The 13,909-nt window shown below is 44.0% G+C and overlaps 1 protein-coding gene across 1 annotated transcript in view; it reads right to left on the bottom strand.

Annotated features, from left to right (window-relative positions):
* Window positions 1–13,909, bottom strand: part of lamb4 (laminin, beta 4) — a 146,301-nt gene that overhangs the window by 81,947 nt on the left and 50,445 nt on the right. The window contains 3 exon segments of the mRNA XM_030731998.1: window positions 8,338–8,445; window positions 8,600–8,755; window positions 12,303–12,491. Coding sequence (XP_030587858.1) covers window positions 8,338–8,445; window positions 8,600–8,755; window positions 12,303–12,491 — 453 coding nt within the window.

Genomic DNA, 13,909 nt, shown 5'->3' with positions numbered 1-13,909 from the left:
CCAAGACAGCCCTACAACATCCAGAGCCTTCAGGAACTCAGGGCGAATCTCGTCCACCCCAGGGGCTCTGCCACCAAGGAGTTGTTTAACTACCTCAGTGACCTCACCCCCAGTGATGGTCAAGTCATCCCCCTCATCCCCAGACTCTGCTTCCACTACAGAAGGCGTGTCAGTGGGATTCAGAAGGTCCTCGAAGTATTCCTTCCACCGTCCGACTATAGCCTCAGTTGAAGTCAGCAGCACCCCCCCGCACTATAAACAGTGTGAGTGAAGCACTGCTTTCCCCTCCTGAGTCGCCTGACGGTTTGCCAGAATCGCTTCGATGCCGTCCGAAAGTCTTTTTCCATAGCCTCACCGAACTCCTCCCACACCCGAGTTTTTGCTTTGGCCACTACCCGAGCTGCATTCCGCTTGGCCTGTCGATACCTGTCAGCTGCCTCCGGAGTCCCACAGGCTAACCAAGCCCGATAGGACTCTTTCTTCAGCTTGATGGCTCCCTTCACCTCCGGTGACCACCATCTGGTTCGGGGGTTACCACCACGCCAGGCACCAACCACCTTGCAGCCACAGCTCTGAGCAGCCGCCTCAACAATGGAGGTGCGGAACATGGTCCATTCGGACTCAATGTCCTCAGCCTCCCTCGGAATGCTGTCGAAGTTCTGCCGGAGGTGGGAGTTGAAGATCTCCCGGACTGGGGCTTCTGCCAGGCGTTCCCAGCGCACCCTCACAATACGTTTAGGTGTGCCAGGTCTGTCCAGCATCTTCCCCCGCCACCTGATCCAACTCACCACCAGGTGGTGATCAGTTGACAGCTCAGCTCCTCTCTTCACCCGAGTGTCCAGAACATACGGCCGCAGATCTGATGATACGATTACAAAATCGATCATCGACCTGCGACCTAGGGTCCAAACTTAATATGCAACACAAATTTATATTCTAAACCACACAAATTAAATGTGACCAAAAATAAATACGTGCCATAACTAAGGTTACAGTCTTCCCTTGCTTCGAGTAGAAATGTCCTCATTTCAGTAAGATGTGTACAAAATAATATAAATGAAGCCTTGTGAAACTAGGCTAATATGCCTCAGAACAAATAAGTCAGCAACATACAAAAAGTGAAATCAAAAATGCACAAAATAATGCTTAGTAAAACAGCAGTAAGGTATATGGAAACAGTTATAACACGAAACCCCAGCACACAAAGAATAGAAACAGTAAGGGCTGTGGAACAACAGTCCATTATGTGACACAATCTCTGTATTTGAGTGGTCGTCTTATCTGGCATCCACTGCGGGACGTGACGTGGGTAGATGAAGGGAGTCCGGTGGAGTCAGTGTGACACATGGTGAGAGAGAAGGAAGAAGGGGAAGGGCTAGGAGGGTTGGGAGAGGGTGGAGCACTGTCAAGAGGAGCACTGTGAAGAGGAGCACGTAGGGACTGTGTCCCAGCTCTACAAGGGACATGCGGAGGTGTGGGAGGGCGGAATGGCAAGGCTCCTGACAGAGCAGTGAGAGGTGGAGATGAGACAAGTGATGGATTCACATGAGTTGGCTTTAGGCCTGCCTGTCTGTCACCAGGGGCAACTGGCAAGGTACCCTTGTAAGCTTTCAGTCTGTTATGGTGTATAATCCATGTCCGTGAGCATGTGTTCCTTGGGTTTGTGATCTTATAGGTAACACCGGGTTGTCCATCTGTGCTCATTCTTTGTAGAATCACAAAGGGGCCCTTCCATCAAGGAGCAAGCTTATTCATCCGTTGTGCAGGATCATCCAGGAGAACAAGGTCACCTGGCTGATGAGGGTGAAAAGCAACTTTCTTGTCATACTGCATCTTTTGATGTTGTTTGGTTACAGCAGAGTTGTGGGCCGCATTTCTGAAGGCATGTGACAAGCGTGTGGCAACGTGATTAGCATAAGCTGCTGGTGTACCTGGTGTGGAAGAGGTCACTGCAGGACTACAGTTTAGCATAACATCAAGGGGTAAGTTAGGCTCTCGTCCATGTACAAGAAAAAAAGGGGTAAATCTGGTGCTTGAATGAACACTTGAATTGTAGGCAAGCTCTACTTGTGGCAAATACATATCCCATTCACTGTCACATTGTGATATGTACTTGGCAAGTTGATCTTTCAGTGTCCTGTTCAGTCTTTCCCCCATGCCATCTGACTGTGCGTGGTATGGGGATGTGCGTGTTTTGTAAATGCCAAGTAAGTTGCAAAGATGTTTGATGAGGTCTGACTCAAACTGTCTGCCTTGGTCAGTGTAAATCGACTCTGGTAAACCATGTTGTCTTATATAGTCCTCAAAAATGCATTTTGCCACTGTAGTAGCACGCTGATCCTTCAGTGGGAAAAGGTTGACATAACGTGTGAAATAGTCCATTATCACTAAGACGTACCTGTTGCCATGTGAAGTAACAGGGAGCTCAGTAATGTCTGCAGCAAGCTTCTGAAAAGGTCTCTCTGCTTGGATTGGCTGCAGAGGGGCTCTCTCATGAGGAGTGGGAGAGCTTCGTGTTTGACAGGGCAAACACTCAGCACAAAACTTGTTGATGTCACGGGCCATGTATGGCCAATAGCAAATGCGTCTGGCTCTTTGAAGAGTGCGTTCTGCACTCAGATGACCACTGAATTGATTCCCATGCAACCCAGCCAAAGCTGTGGGGATAAGAGTTGATGGCAAGACAACTTGAAAGGTTGCGGGTGTGTGAGGGCTCGCTTTGACTTTCCTGCAAAGGATGCCATGTCGAATCGTTAATTTGGGAAATTCATGCCAGAGCTTTCTTAGTATGGGAGAGGAATGTTTCAGATGACCAATAGGTGGTCTATGTGAAGTGGATTCCAGCCATGCAGTAACAGTACTGAGACACTCATCAGCATGTTGTTGTTTCTGTAGCTCACTTAAGTCAACTGACAGGGTATGGCCAATTTCCGCATTAACTGTGGCCGCACTGTCATCTGTGCCTCTGTTTTCTGAAGTATGTCTTTTTGTGGCACTGATGGCTGAAATGACACACTGAACAGCTTTGTTGTGCGTTTCAGTGTCAGGACACCTGGACATGGCGTCCGCATTGGCATGTTGTTTACCTTCTCGGTGTAGAATGTGGTAGTCATACACATCCAGCTCCAGTATCCAGCGACTACGTCTGCCAGTAGGATCGTTATCCACTGGAGTTTTCTTTAGACTGAGGAGGGGCTTATGATCCATGACCACAGTGAATGAACTACCAGAGAGGAAGTGTTTGAAATGTCTCACAGACCAAACAACTGCCCAAAGTTCACGGTCAAAGGTGGACCATTTCTTTTCAGAGGGAGTGAGTGTGTGGCTTGCATAAGCAAGAACACATTCCTTATTGTCCTGCCTTTGTGCCAGCACAGAGCCAATTCCATTCTGTGAAGCATCTGTGTACAGCAAAAAAGGCTGTGTGAAGATCGGGTGTGCCACAATTGGTGGGTTAGTGAGAGCATATTTCAGTGACTGAAAAGCATCCTCACATTCAATAGTCCAGTTGAATATTGCTCCTTTGTGTGTCAATGTGTGAAGTGGAGCAGCAATGACTGAAAAGTTTTTGACAAATCTACGGTAGTAGGAACATAGTCCAATGAATGATCTCACCTCCGTAGTTGTCCTCAGTGTAGGCCATCCACGAACCTTTTCAAGGTTCCTTGCATCAGGTTGGAGTCCTTGACTGGAGATCACATGTCCAAGGAAAGTTACTTGTGTTCGGGCAAGTTGGCACTTTCTAGCCTTCAGCTTGAGACCAGCTGAGCGAAATCGGCTGAAGACTTCTTCAAGACTCTGTAGGTGATCTGCAAAAGAGCGACTGAACACAAGAACGTCATCTAAGTAAATCAAGCATTCCTTCCAGTGAAGGCCATGGAGTACCAGCTCCATCAGTCTTTGAAAGGTTGGTGGGGCATTAGTCAAACCCATAGGCATGACCTTGAACTGGTAGAGAGCACTGCCAGTGTTGAATGCTGTTTTCTCCTTATCCTGTGGGTCAAGCTCAACCTGCCAATATCCACTAGATAGGTCCATTGTGCTGAACCAATAAGCACCTGACAGGCTGTCAAGAGCATCTGCCGGGCGTGGCAGGGGGTAGGAGTGTTTAATGGTGGCTGCATTTAGCTTCCTGTAATCAATACAGAATCTGTAGCTGCCATCTTTTTTCCTCACGAGAACGACAGGGGAAGACCAGGGGCTACAACTTTCCTCAATGATATCACGTGAAAGGAGCTGCTGAACTTGCCTGTCTATTTCTGCTCTGATGTTAGGTGATGTCCTGTAGGCCCTTTGTTTAATGGGTGTAGTATCACCTGTCCTGATACTGTGTCTGACTATGTCTGTGCGTCCATAATCTTGGTCGTGAACGCTAAAAACATCACTATATGACAACAGCAAAGCCTTTAGCTGCTGACCTTGGTCATCTGAAAGTGCTGACTGACTGAGATCAACATCTGGTAATGACTGCTGAGGAGAGGGTTCTGTCGTGGTGTTAACTGCAGCTACAGTACCTTCTACTATGCTATAGTTATCCTCACTGTCTTTGCCAAGTGGATGGAAATCACCAAGTCTAGTGTCACATGGAACTTGAAGGTCCGCATTAGTCGGATTCATTACTCTGACATAGGTCAATCCTGCTTGTACAGGTGCAAGCGTACGTGCTGCTAAAAGACCTTGAAAACTGGGTGGACCGGGCTCTAAGATACCTGTGTATTCAGCTTCAAAATCAGAAACACCAATAGTTGGCTGAACCTTGGCTAAAACAGTCATCTGTGACATAGCAGGAACTACTACTGGAGACAAGGTAACAGCACAGCAGCTCAGAGGAGCAGTCTCAGTAGTGCACAAGAGGGGAGCACTAGCACGATTCCCTACTTTGAAAATCTTTTCTCTCACGTCCAAAACTGCGTGATGAGAGAGCATAAAGTCCCAGCCTAGGATCACTGGCTGTGTGATATTTCTGACCACTTGCACTGTGTGACTAAATACCTCATTGCCTAATCTGATGGTGATAGGAAGTGTGCCTAAATTGTCCAAATATTCACCAGTTACTGACCTAGGGAAAAGTTCAGAGCGTTGAATCACTTTTGTTCTCAGAGAGGGGATAGACATTCTAAAATCTTCACTAATGAGTGATATGTCTGACCCTGTATCTAAATAGACTTTAGTGGCAATGTTCTCAATGACTGCAATCACATAGCGTGTGGGAGTTTTAGTAGCTGGTTGCAGCACCTGTTGAGGGGCCTCAGTATTGGTAGCAGCAGACACTTGGCCCTCAGCATCTGCTACCACTCTTTTCCCTGGTAGGAAGGGTCTTCATGAAAGCTCACGTGCTGCCTTCCTTCCCTGTGTTGTTGGTGTCTTTCTCTAACAAAGTGAGTTGAGTGTGAGTCACTCCTGGGGCCACCTGAATCATAAGGGGAAGGATGCCGGCGAGAGTTATTATGGGGTGGACACCTTGCATTGGTGTGATCAGGGGAGCAATGTCTATCTGGTCTGTACTGCTTGAAATGTTCCTGACTGTGGGAGGAATGGTAGTCACGTCGGTGAGGTGAAAAAGGCGGGGGACTAGGTGAATAATGTCTGTCACGTTTGTCAGAAGAGTATCTAGGATAGGGACAGTCACTGTGTGATCTGATAGATCTGTGATAGCTGGGTGTGGCTGAGAAAAGACTACGGTCAGGAGAGACAGATGGAGAGCGACGATACCGTTCTCGGCCACGCTCACCTCTTTGTTCCTCTGGGTGACCATACTTGTGGTTGGGGGCCCCAGTTTGGGAACCATGTCGTCTGGAAGGGTAGTTATAAAGTTGTCCTAGCTGAGAAACTTCGAGCCTGAGTGCATGAACATCTTGTGAGAGCTGCTTAACAGCATCAATTAGTCCAGCAGATGAATCTGAGTGCGAGTTTCCATGTTTGGTGGACACCATAGCTGAATATGGCTCATCTCGAGGGGTAGGAGGAATAGCATAAAGTGCAGTTGCAGGTGGGGGAATAAGCTTTAAAGCTTCCTGTGCACGCTCCCATTTACATGCAACTTCCAAAGCTTTTTCCAATGTAGCTGCACCATGCTCATGACATTTGGCTTGAAGCACTGGATCCAAACCAGCAACAAACCTTCTAAATCGTTCCATTGCAATAGCTGACTCACCATAATCAGGGAATGCCTCTAGCACCAGCCTTGTAATTTCTGCAGCATACACCTCTAAAGGTTCTTTAGGCAAGCGCTGTCGAGCATTCACAAAAGTCTGGAAGTGTAACAGGAATTCTTTTCTGCCAAAAACTTCATTTAGCTTAGCTGCACATTTCTCATAATCACGCTGCACATCTGGTGATAAAGAAAGCCAGTATGCCAGTGCGTCTCCACTTAGACGTGTGGGAAGTATGGTGGCAATATCTAACTTGTGTCCATCTGCACATGCTTTAACAGCAAGCTCCAATCTGGTTTTCCATAACGAAAAACTTTCTTTGTCCTTACCATCGCCATGGAAATATGGGGGAAGATCCACTCTGTAATGAACCACAGTCTTTGAGTCTCGCTGAGTATTGCTGCGCACGCTGTCATCATCAGGGAAGGGCTCGTTGTCCTCAACGTGGTCTGTTAATGACTGCAGCGACATATCTTTAACACTGTCCAACTAAAACGGCCCGGCGGAAAAAACTCTCAGTGTCAATCTGCAGTATAGATAGTGTCCATAAAATTGTACCATGCAGGATGGTGAAAGAAAAAAAAAGATCACAGATTGTCTGTGTATCTTGCAGCGGTTCCCGACAGGTCCGACTCGGCGTAAGCTAGCTGACTGCCTTGGCTAATTAATACGAAGATGAAGGAAAACACCGCTGCCGCCAGTCTGTAACCCTGGTTTCTGGTTGAGGTAGCGTTCTCCGGTCTCTCTCCTTCTCGGGCGGTGGGTGTATGGCGGGTTACAATTGATCTTAAAAATGATCTTCTATAATAAACACCAACTCGGCAGGACAGTGTGAACTCAACTCTTTACTCTGTCGTCACTCCGACGCACACCACACGGGAAAAACCCAATGTTGCACCAAAAACAGTCCCACCGTAAACAGCACAAGGTAGGAACTAAAATTACCTGTCACAAGGTTCAATAATAACTAACTTAAATGTTACACATACAATTATAAGATGAGGCAAATGATAATTAATTATATAATAAACTCAATTAGGTAAAATCATGAATATTTCCAAACTTAATATGCAACACAAATTTATATTCTAAACCACACAAATTAAATGTGACCAAAAATAAATACGTGCCATAACTAAGGTTACAATACCATCAATTACCCGAGTAACTGGATAAGAAATACTTTTTTCACATTAACAGTTAATCTGCATATTTTACCTTCCATACTGCAGTTTTTCCCTGTGCGAAACAAACAGGGTGGATGGAGCAGCTACAAAGTTCTCTTTTCTTCACTTACTGATCAGGTGGTTGATGAAGGACCTCCAGCTGTTTCCCAGTAAAGGTTTAATGGAGGTTACAGGGAGAAAAGCTTTCTTCCGCTTCATCTGAGCTCACCGGCTCCGCCTCTTTGCGCAGTACAGACTGACTGCAGGTAAATCAGCTGATTGCTGCTGTTGCGTTATCAGTGTTTATGTTGAAAAACTGGGGGCTGCGTGAGCGTAAGCTTGTAATGATTTATATTCACAAGCATTCTCCTAAATACGTTTCTACTGCAGGCCTATATTTAGTTACTAATCAGGGATTAAAGTATAAAAAATATTTTTGACGAGGAAGGGGTCCTTCCGGTACCGGACGCGGCGCTCTAGCAGTATGTCTGGGAGCTGAAGCAGAGAAAAAAATAACAGCTGAAATTCTCAGCACAGCGAGCACAACACACAAACACGCAGAGAGCGGTGGAGGGGTGGGAAACATGTCAGCGATCATCCACTCAGTGTCAAAGGGAATCCGTCGCAGCGACAGACAACTGAGGGGGTTATTCCGGTAGGTGGCGGTAATGCAGCTTTAAGCTGGTTTGGTCAACGCAAACCCACAAGAAGAAGAAGACGACGGAGAACTGTAATGCAGCTCATATGGGTCGGATCGGATCGATTGCATTTTTTATTTCTTTCCGATATCCGATCCAGTAATTTAGGCCAGGATCGGACCGATACTGATACTGAATATCGGATCAGCACATCCTTAGTCTGAAATACATATACAATTAAAAATAAACATACAGACTGCAGGTTATTGTTTATTTTGTTTAAACGTTTTCCCAACTCTATTGTAAAGTAATTAGAATGAGCATGAAGGGAAGCTAAAGTGTAAATTAAATATTTCACAGAGTGCACCTTTAAGATGTGACCTACCAGACATTGATCACACAGCAGTCCACTCGCCATTTGGTCACATTCACAACTTCCTGTCAGCTGATCACATGAGCCGACACTTCCCAAAGGATGACACCGGCATGCTTAAACACATACACACACACACATACAAAATCAGACTAAAAGTTTCTTTTATGCTTACACTTTCAGCTCCCTGAAATTGTCATGTAAACACAAGTAGGGAGCTCCTTTGCTTGTTGAAAATGGCAAACAGGACAAATAAAGTTATTTTGTCACCCTGACAGCCTGCTGGGTCATCCTGCCTCAGGTTGAAGAAGCCATGCTTGCAGCGATCGCAGCGTTGACCCTCTACGTTTTCTTTGCACACACATTGACCACTCAGAGCGTCACACAGACCACCAGGGCGTGAACCAGCAGGACCACAGTCACATGCTGAAACACATTATCATCATATGGTTTAACATTCACCCTAAAACAGAGCTGCTACATCATCATCATGTCATGTGACATCATCCCTGAGAAATATGGGGCTTGGTTAGAGGGTAGGGAATGGGCAGGAGTCCAATTAGTGCAAGTGGTTTGTGTTGGCTAATCACTCTCTCGTTTAGGTCACAGTCATACTAGGGAGACAGCAGTGCAACCAAAGTTAGTGTGCTATCAACGTGCAGTCTTGAACCTGAAATAGTTGCACTGAAGATGGAGATCCAGATCCGCGACCACTCACAGTCAGTTGCTGTCTGTTGATTTGTCAAAATGGCAATAAAACAGCAATAAGATGGAGTCAGTCTGTTATCACTGTAATTGAAGTTGGTAATTACATGCAATCTGTTTGTGATAATACCACAATTAACTGTTTTAAATTTGAAAAAACTGCAAATCTGTTGCCACTTCATCAGAGATATAGTGCTATACCAAAGCCAGGAGTACACCGGCCAATCAGGAGCACTGAGATATTGGCCTGAGGGTTGATTTTATTTGTGGTAAAAAGTCAACTTGATGTTTATGGACTGAACAGAATCCACATATCAGATGCAACTCTCTCAGCCACAGATCAGGCCAGATTTACTAACCAGGGCAACTTTACAATTTAGAAACTAACAACAAAGCAGTTACTTAATGTCATTAATAGCAGCACCAACTAGTGGTTAAACATGGGGAAGCAAACAATGTACTAATAAAATAATCCAGTATATGTTCAGTTCAATGAGAGGTGGCTGAAGGAGGATCAATATGTTTCTGATATCAGGAAGAACTTGTCATAGAACGCTGCGGCAGGCAGGACAGAAGACCCCAACACAGGATACACCACGCAAAAAGCGGACAGTAATTTAAAGCTTTATTTGCAGAGCAACACAGGAAGGGCTGGACAGGGCCAGCAGCATAAACTCAGAAACACACACTAGAAACAGGATTTGGACCGAGGGCACACAGCAGGCAAAGCAATGACAAGGATGTGACAACAGGCAGAGAAAAACACAGGACTTAAATACACAGGAGGGAACACAGGTGAACCAAATTACACTGACGAGACAAGGGGAAGCAAAACTGAACATGACAGACAGGGACCAGATGACTATCAAAATAAAACAGGAAGTCAGACGGGGGAACAAAGACACAGACCTGACACAGGGGAACACAAGGAACTAGAAATAACAAACTAAAGACCTATACAAAAGAGAACCAAAAAACATAATCAGAGTAATAACTGAAACAGAACCAAAAGAACACAAACACTGGGCCACCGGCCCCAGTCCATGACAAAACTAAACTCATAGAAACTAAGACTGTGTGAGATCGTGAGGACTGAGACTAAGGTGGAGCTCAGGATTTACCCAAACTGAACTCTGTGTGGAATAGCTGACCTGTACATGAACATTATTAACTCTGCTATGATAATGAAGACACTCTTTTTGTGCCACACTGGTAAACAGCATGCATTGCTCTGGATTTTAACATTCAGACTTTACTCTAACACACTAACACAGTCTCGTTGATAGTTGCATTTTGCCAAACATATAGTATCATATATCTATATGTTATGTAATAGTGGCTATCAAGGGAAGTAATAGAAAGAAACATGAATGTCGCTCTGTGTGTGCACACTGCTGAGTAAAGTCATTTCTGTGTAGAAATCTGACTACAAGCCTGAAACACTGGAACCCCTTTGCTCACTCTCAAGAGGAAAACTCTGCTTACAGCTTTGAACCATCCACCTGTGCCCATTATGCATTTGCTCTAATAACACGTCCCCCTCCCATTCTAAATACTTACACACTCCTATCAGCAACTGTTGCACACATACTATCAGGTGCAAAACAAAAAATGCTTTTTGGTGTTAAATTGAGCACAATATTTCAATAAACCGCTTGCCACTAACCTTTGTAACTCATGTTTGTGTGATTTACTATAACGTATCCTCACATGGAAGAGTAAATGATGGAGCACACGAGTTGCACTCGTCATTCCAGCTGGTTCCAACGCGTTGCCTGTCGGTATTTGTAAATTAGACAGCAATTGTTTGCAAACCTTCACCAATCTGTCTGAGAGTGACTAAAGACAGTCTGAGTCTGACTGATTGTTTAGAGAAGTGATGTGTGCAATGGTTTTGTTATCATACATGGTGGCTGAAAGTTTGAGGGTGTTGCACACTCAACCTCAGGGTGATTGGTTGATTACTGCAACTTACCATCAGCAATAAATTTAATGCAATGAATCAGCAACCACCAGTTTTTCCTTGTTGCAATGAAAATACTGCCCTATTTTTATTCTAGTGTGAGTGAAGCTTTATCTACAGTACAATTCAATTCAATTTTATTTATATAGCGCCAAATCACAACAAACAGTTGCCCCAAGGCACTTTGTATTGTGGGTAAAGACCGTACAATAATACAGAGAAAACCCAACAGTCAAAACGACCCCCTATGAGCAGCACTTGGTGACAGTGGAAAGGAAAAACTCCCTTTTAACAGGAAGAAATCTGCTCTCTCTTTCTAGTCCCTGTCAGTACTCTAGCTGCAGCATTTTGGATCAGCTGAAGGCTTTTCAGGGAGCTTTTAGGACAGCCTGATAATAACGAATTACAGTAGTCCACCCTAGAAGTAATAAATGCCTGAATTAGCTTTTCAGCATCACTCTGAGAAAGGATGTTTCTAATTTTAGAAATATTGCACAAATGCAAAAAAGCGGTCCTACATATTTGTTTAATATGTGCATTGAAGGACATATCCTGGTCAAAAATGACTCCGAGATTTCTCATAGTGTTACTGGAGACCAAAGTAATGCCATCCAGAGTAAGTACCTGGTTTGACACCATGTTTCTAAGATTTGTGGGGCCGAGTACAAGAATTTCAGTTTGATCTGAATTTAGAAGCAGGAAATTAGAGGTCATCCAGGCCTTAATATCTTTAAGACATTCCTGCAGTTTAATTAATTGATGTGTGTCATCTGGCTTCATTGATAGGTAAAGCTGAGTATCATCTGCATAACAATGAAAATCTATGCAATGCTTTCTAATAATACTGCCTAAGGGAAGCATGTATAATGTAAATAAAATTGGTCCTAGCACAGAACCCTGTGGAACTCCATAATTAACCTTAGTGTCTGAAGAAGACTCCCCATTTACATGAACAAATTGGAGTCTATGAGATAAATATGACTCAAACCACTGCAGTGCAGTACCTTTAATATCTATAGTATGCTCTAATCTCTGTAATAAAATGTTATGGTCAACAATATCAAAGCTGCACTGAGGTCCAACAGGACAAGAACAGAGATGAGTCCACTGTCAGAGGCTGTAAGAAGATCATTTGTAACCTTCACTAATGCTGTTTCTGTACTGTGATGAAAGAAGACATGCTAAAAGGGAGCAGAACTGGGGCTTTCAAAGAAATTCATGCCACCTCAGTGACATAAAAACAAACATTAGAAAAAGTAAAAAGTAGGAACAGTGAAAACAGGAAAACTCCAAAATAAAACATACGTATGCAGGCGTGTGGGTCGTCCTTTGCTCTCTGTGGATCCTGATACAGAAAAGGTTTACACTGTTCACACTGAGGTCCCATCCTGTTGTGGCCACAGTCGTCACACACGCCGCCACTGATGCCTCCGGTCACTTTGTAACGAACTGCATCAAAGTGACATGAATAGGAGTGGCCGTGGCAGTTACATCCTGAGAGAGACATAAAAATGACGGGATGCTATTTCAAACTCATTTATGATCATTAATGAACTGATGACTACAAAAATGAAACAAGAAATTCATCGTATCAAGAGAACAGATGAAAGAACAGGAAGTACTGCCACATGCAGTTTGACATTCACACATACACCTGCCCATTAATCATGTGGATATTAATGCTGGGGGGTTCCCATGATGTTTCTTTTCATTCACCTCTATTACTCTGTTTATACCCCACTTGGCATTTAATCATTAGTTATTATTAATCTCTGTCTCTCTCCCCTCAGCCCAACCAGTCTCAGCAGATGACCCCCCCTCCCTGAGCCTGGTTCTGCTGGAGGTTTCTTCCTGTTAAAGGGAGTTTTTCCTTCCCACTGTCACCAAGTGGTCATAGGGGGTCGTTTTGACTGTTGGGCTTTCTCTGTAATTATTGTAGGGTAGGCGCTATAAATAAAATTGAATTGAATTGAATTGAATTAAATTTTCTGTGTAATTGTAGGGTTACAATATCCAGAGGTGGCAAAAGTACTGACATTCTGTACTTAAGTAGAAGTACAAGTACTTATGTTAAAAAATACTTTAGTAAAAGTCGAAGTACTGGTTCAACTTCTCTACTTAAGTAAAAGTAAAAAAGTACAGGCTCTGAAATGTACTCAAAGTAAGAAAGTAAAAGTAGTTCTTTGGAGGATGTTTCTACCTGCTATTTTTGTGTAAAACAAACCGAACCTCATTATATATTATTGTAATAATATAAAATAGTACATGAGAATACAAATGTTATTCCAATCTAAATTTTAATCCTAATGAATGCACTCAGCTTGAATCTGTTATGTAGGACACAAACTGTTAAAGGGAATTTAAGCACAGCTCTGTTCTCTGTGTCCTCCATAGTAGAGGGTGACTGTGCCTCCACCTAAACACAAACATGAGGATACTCAGGGGTTACAGTGGGATTCAGAAGGTGGAGGAACTTTAAGATCAGCTGTAGTGGCTCTGCATGGGGAGAAGAATCACAGCTTTCTATTGTGAGCTGCAGTAAATGATGTTGGTGTGCAGGCTGTGATCAGCTGACCTGCTGCTGCTGCTGCTCTGAGGTTTACTGCTCTGTGTGGATGAACTGAACTCACAAAGATGTAACCCAGTATTTCACAGCTATCTGCTGATCTCCATCCCCTACACTGACAGCATACAGGCTGTAGAAATGTTGGACTCAGTGAATGAATCTCAGCATCAGCAGCTTTGATTCAGACTCATTTCTGCTGCACTGATGTAACCTGTAACTCTGACCATGAACACAAAGTGCACCAACACAGAGCTTTACTGTAAATACAGTACAACAAACTAACCTATTTATTAAACACTAAACTGCAGTATTTTCATAGAATCTCTGAATTACACAAAGTCAGCAT

This window comes from Archocentrus centrarchus, chromosome 6, assembly GCF_007364275.1.
Source record: "Archocentrus centrarchus isolate MPI-CPG fArcCen1 chromosome 6, fArcCen1, whole genome shotgun sequence".
Taxonomy (NCBI): Eukaryota; Metazoa; Chordata; class Actinopteri; order Cichliformes; family Cichlidae; genus Archocentrus; species Archocentrus centrarchus.
This window is presented reverse-complemented; position numbering and strand designations above follow the sequence as displayed.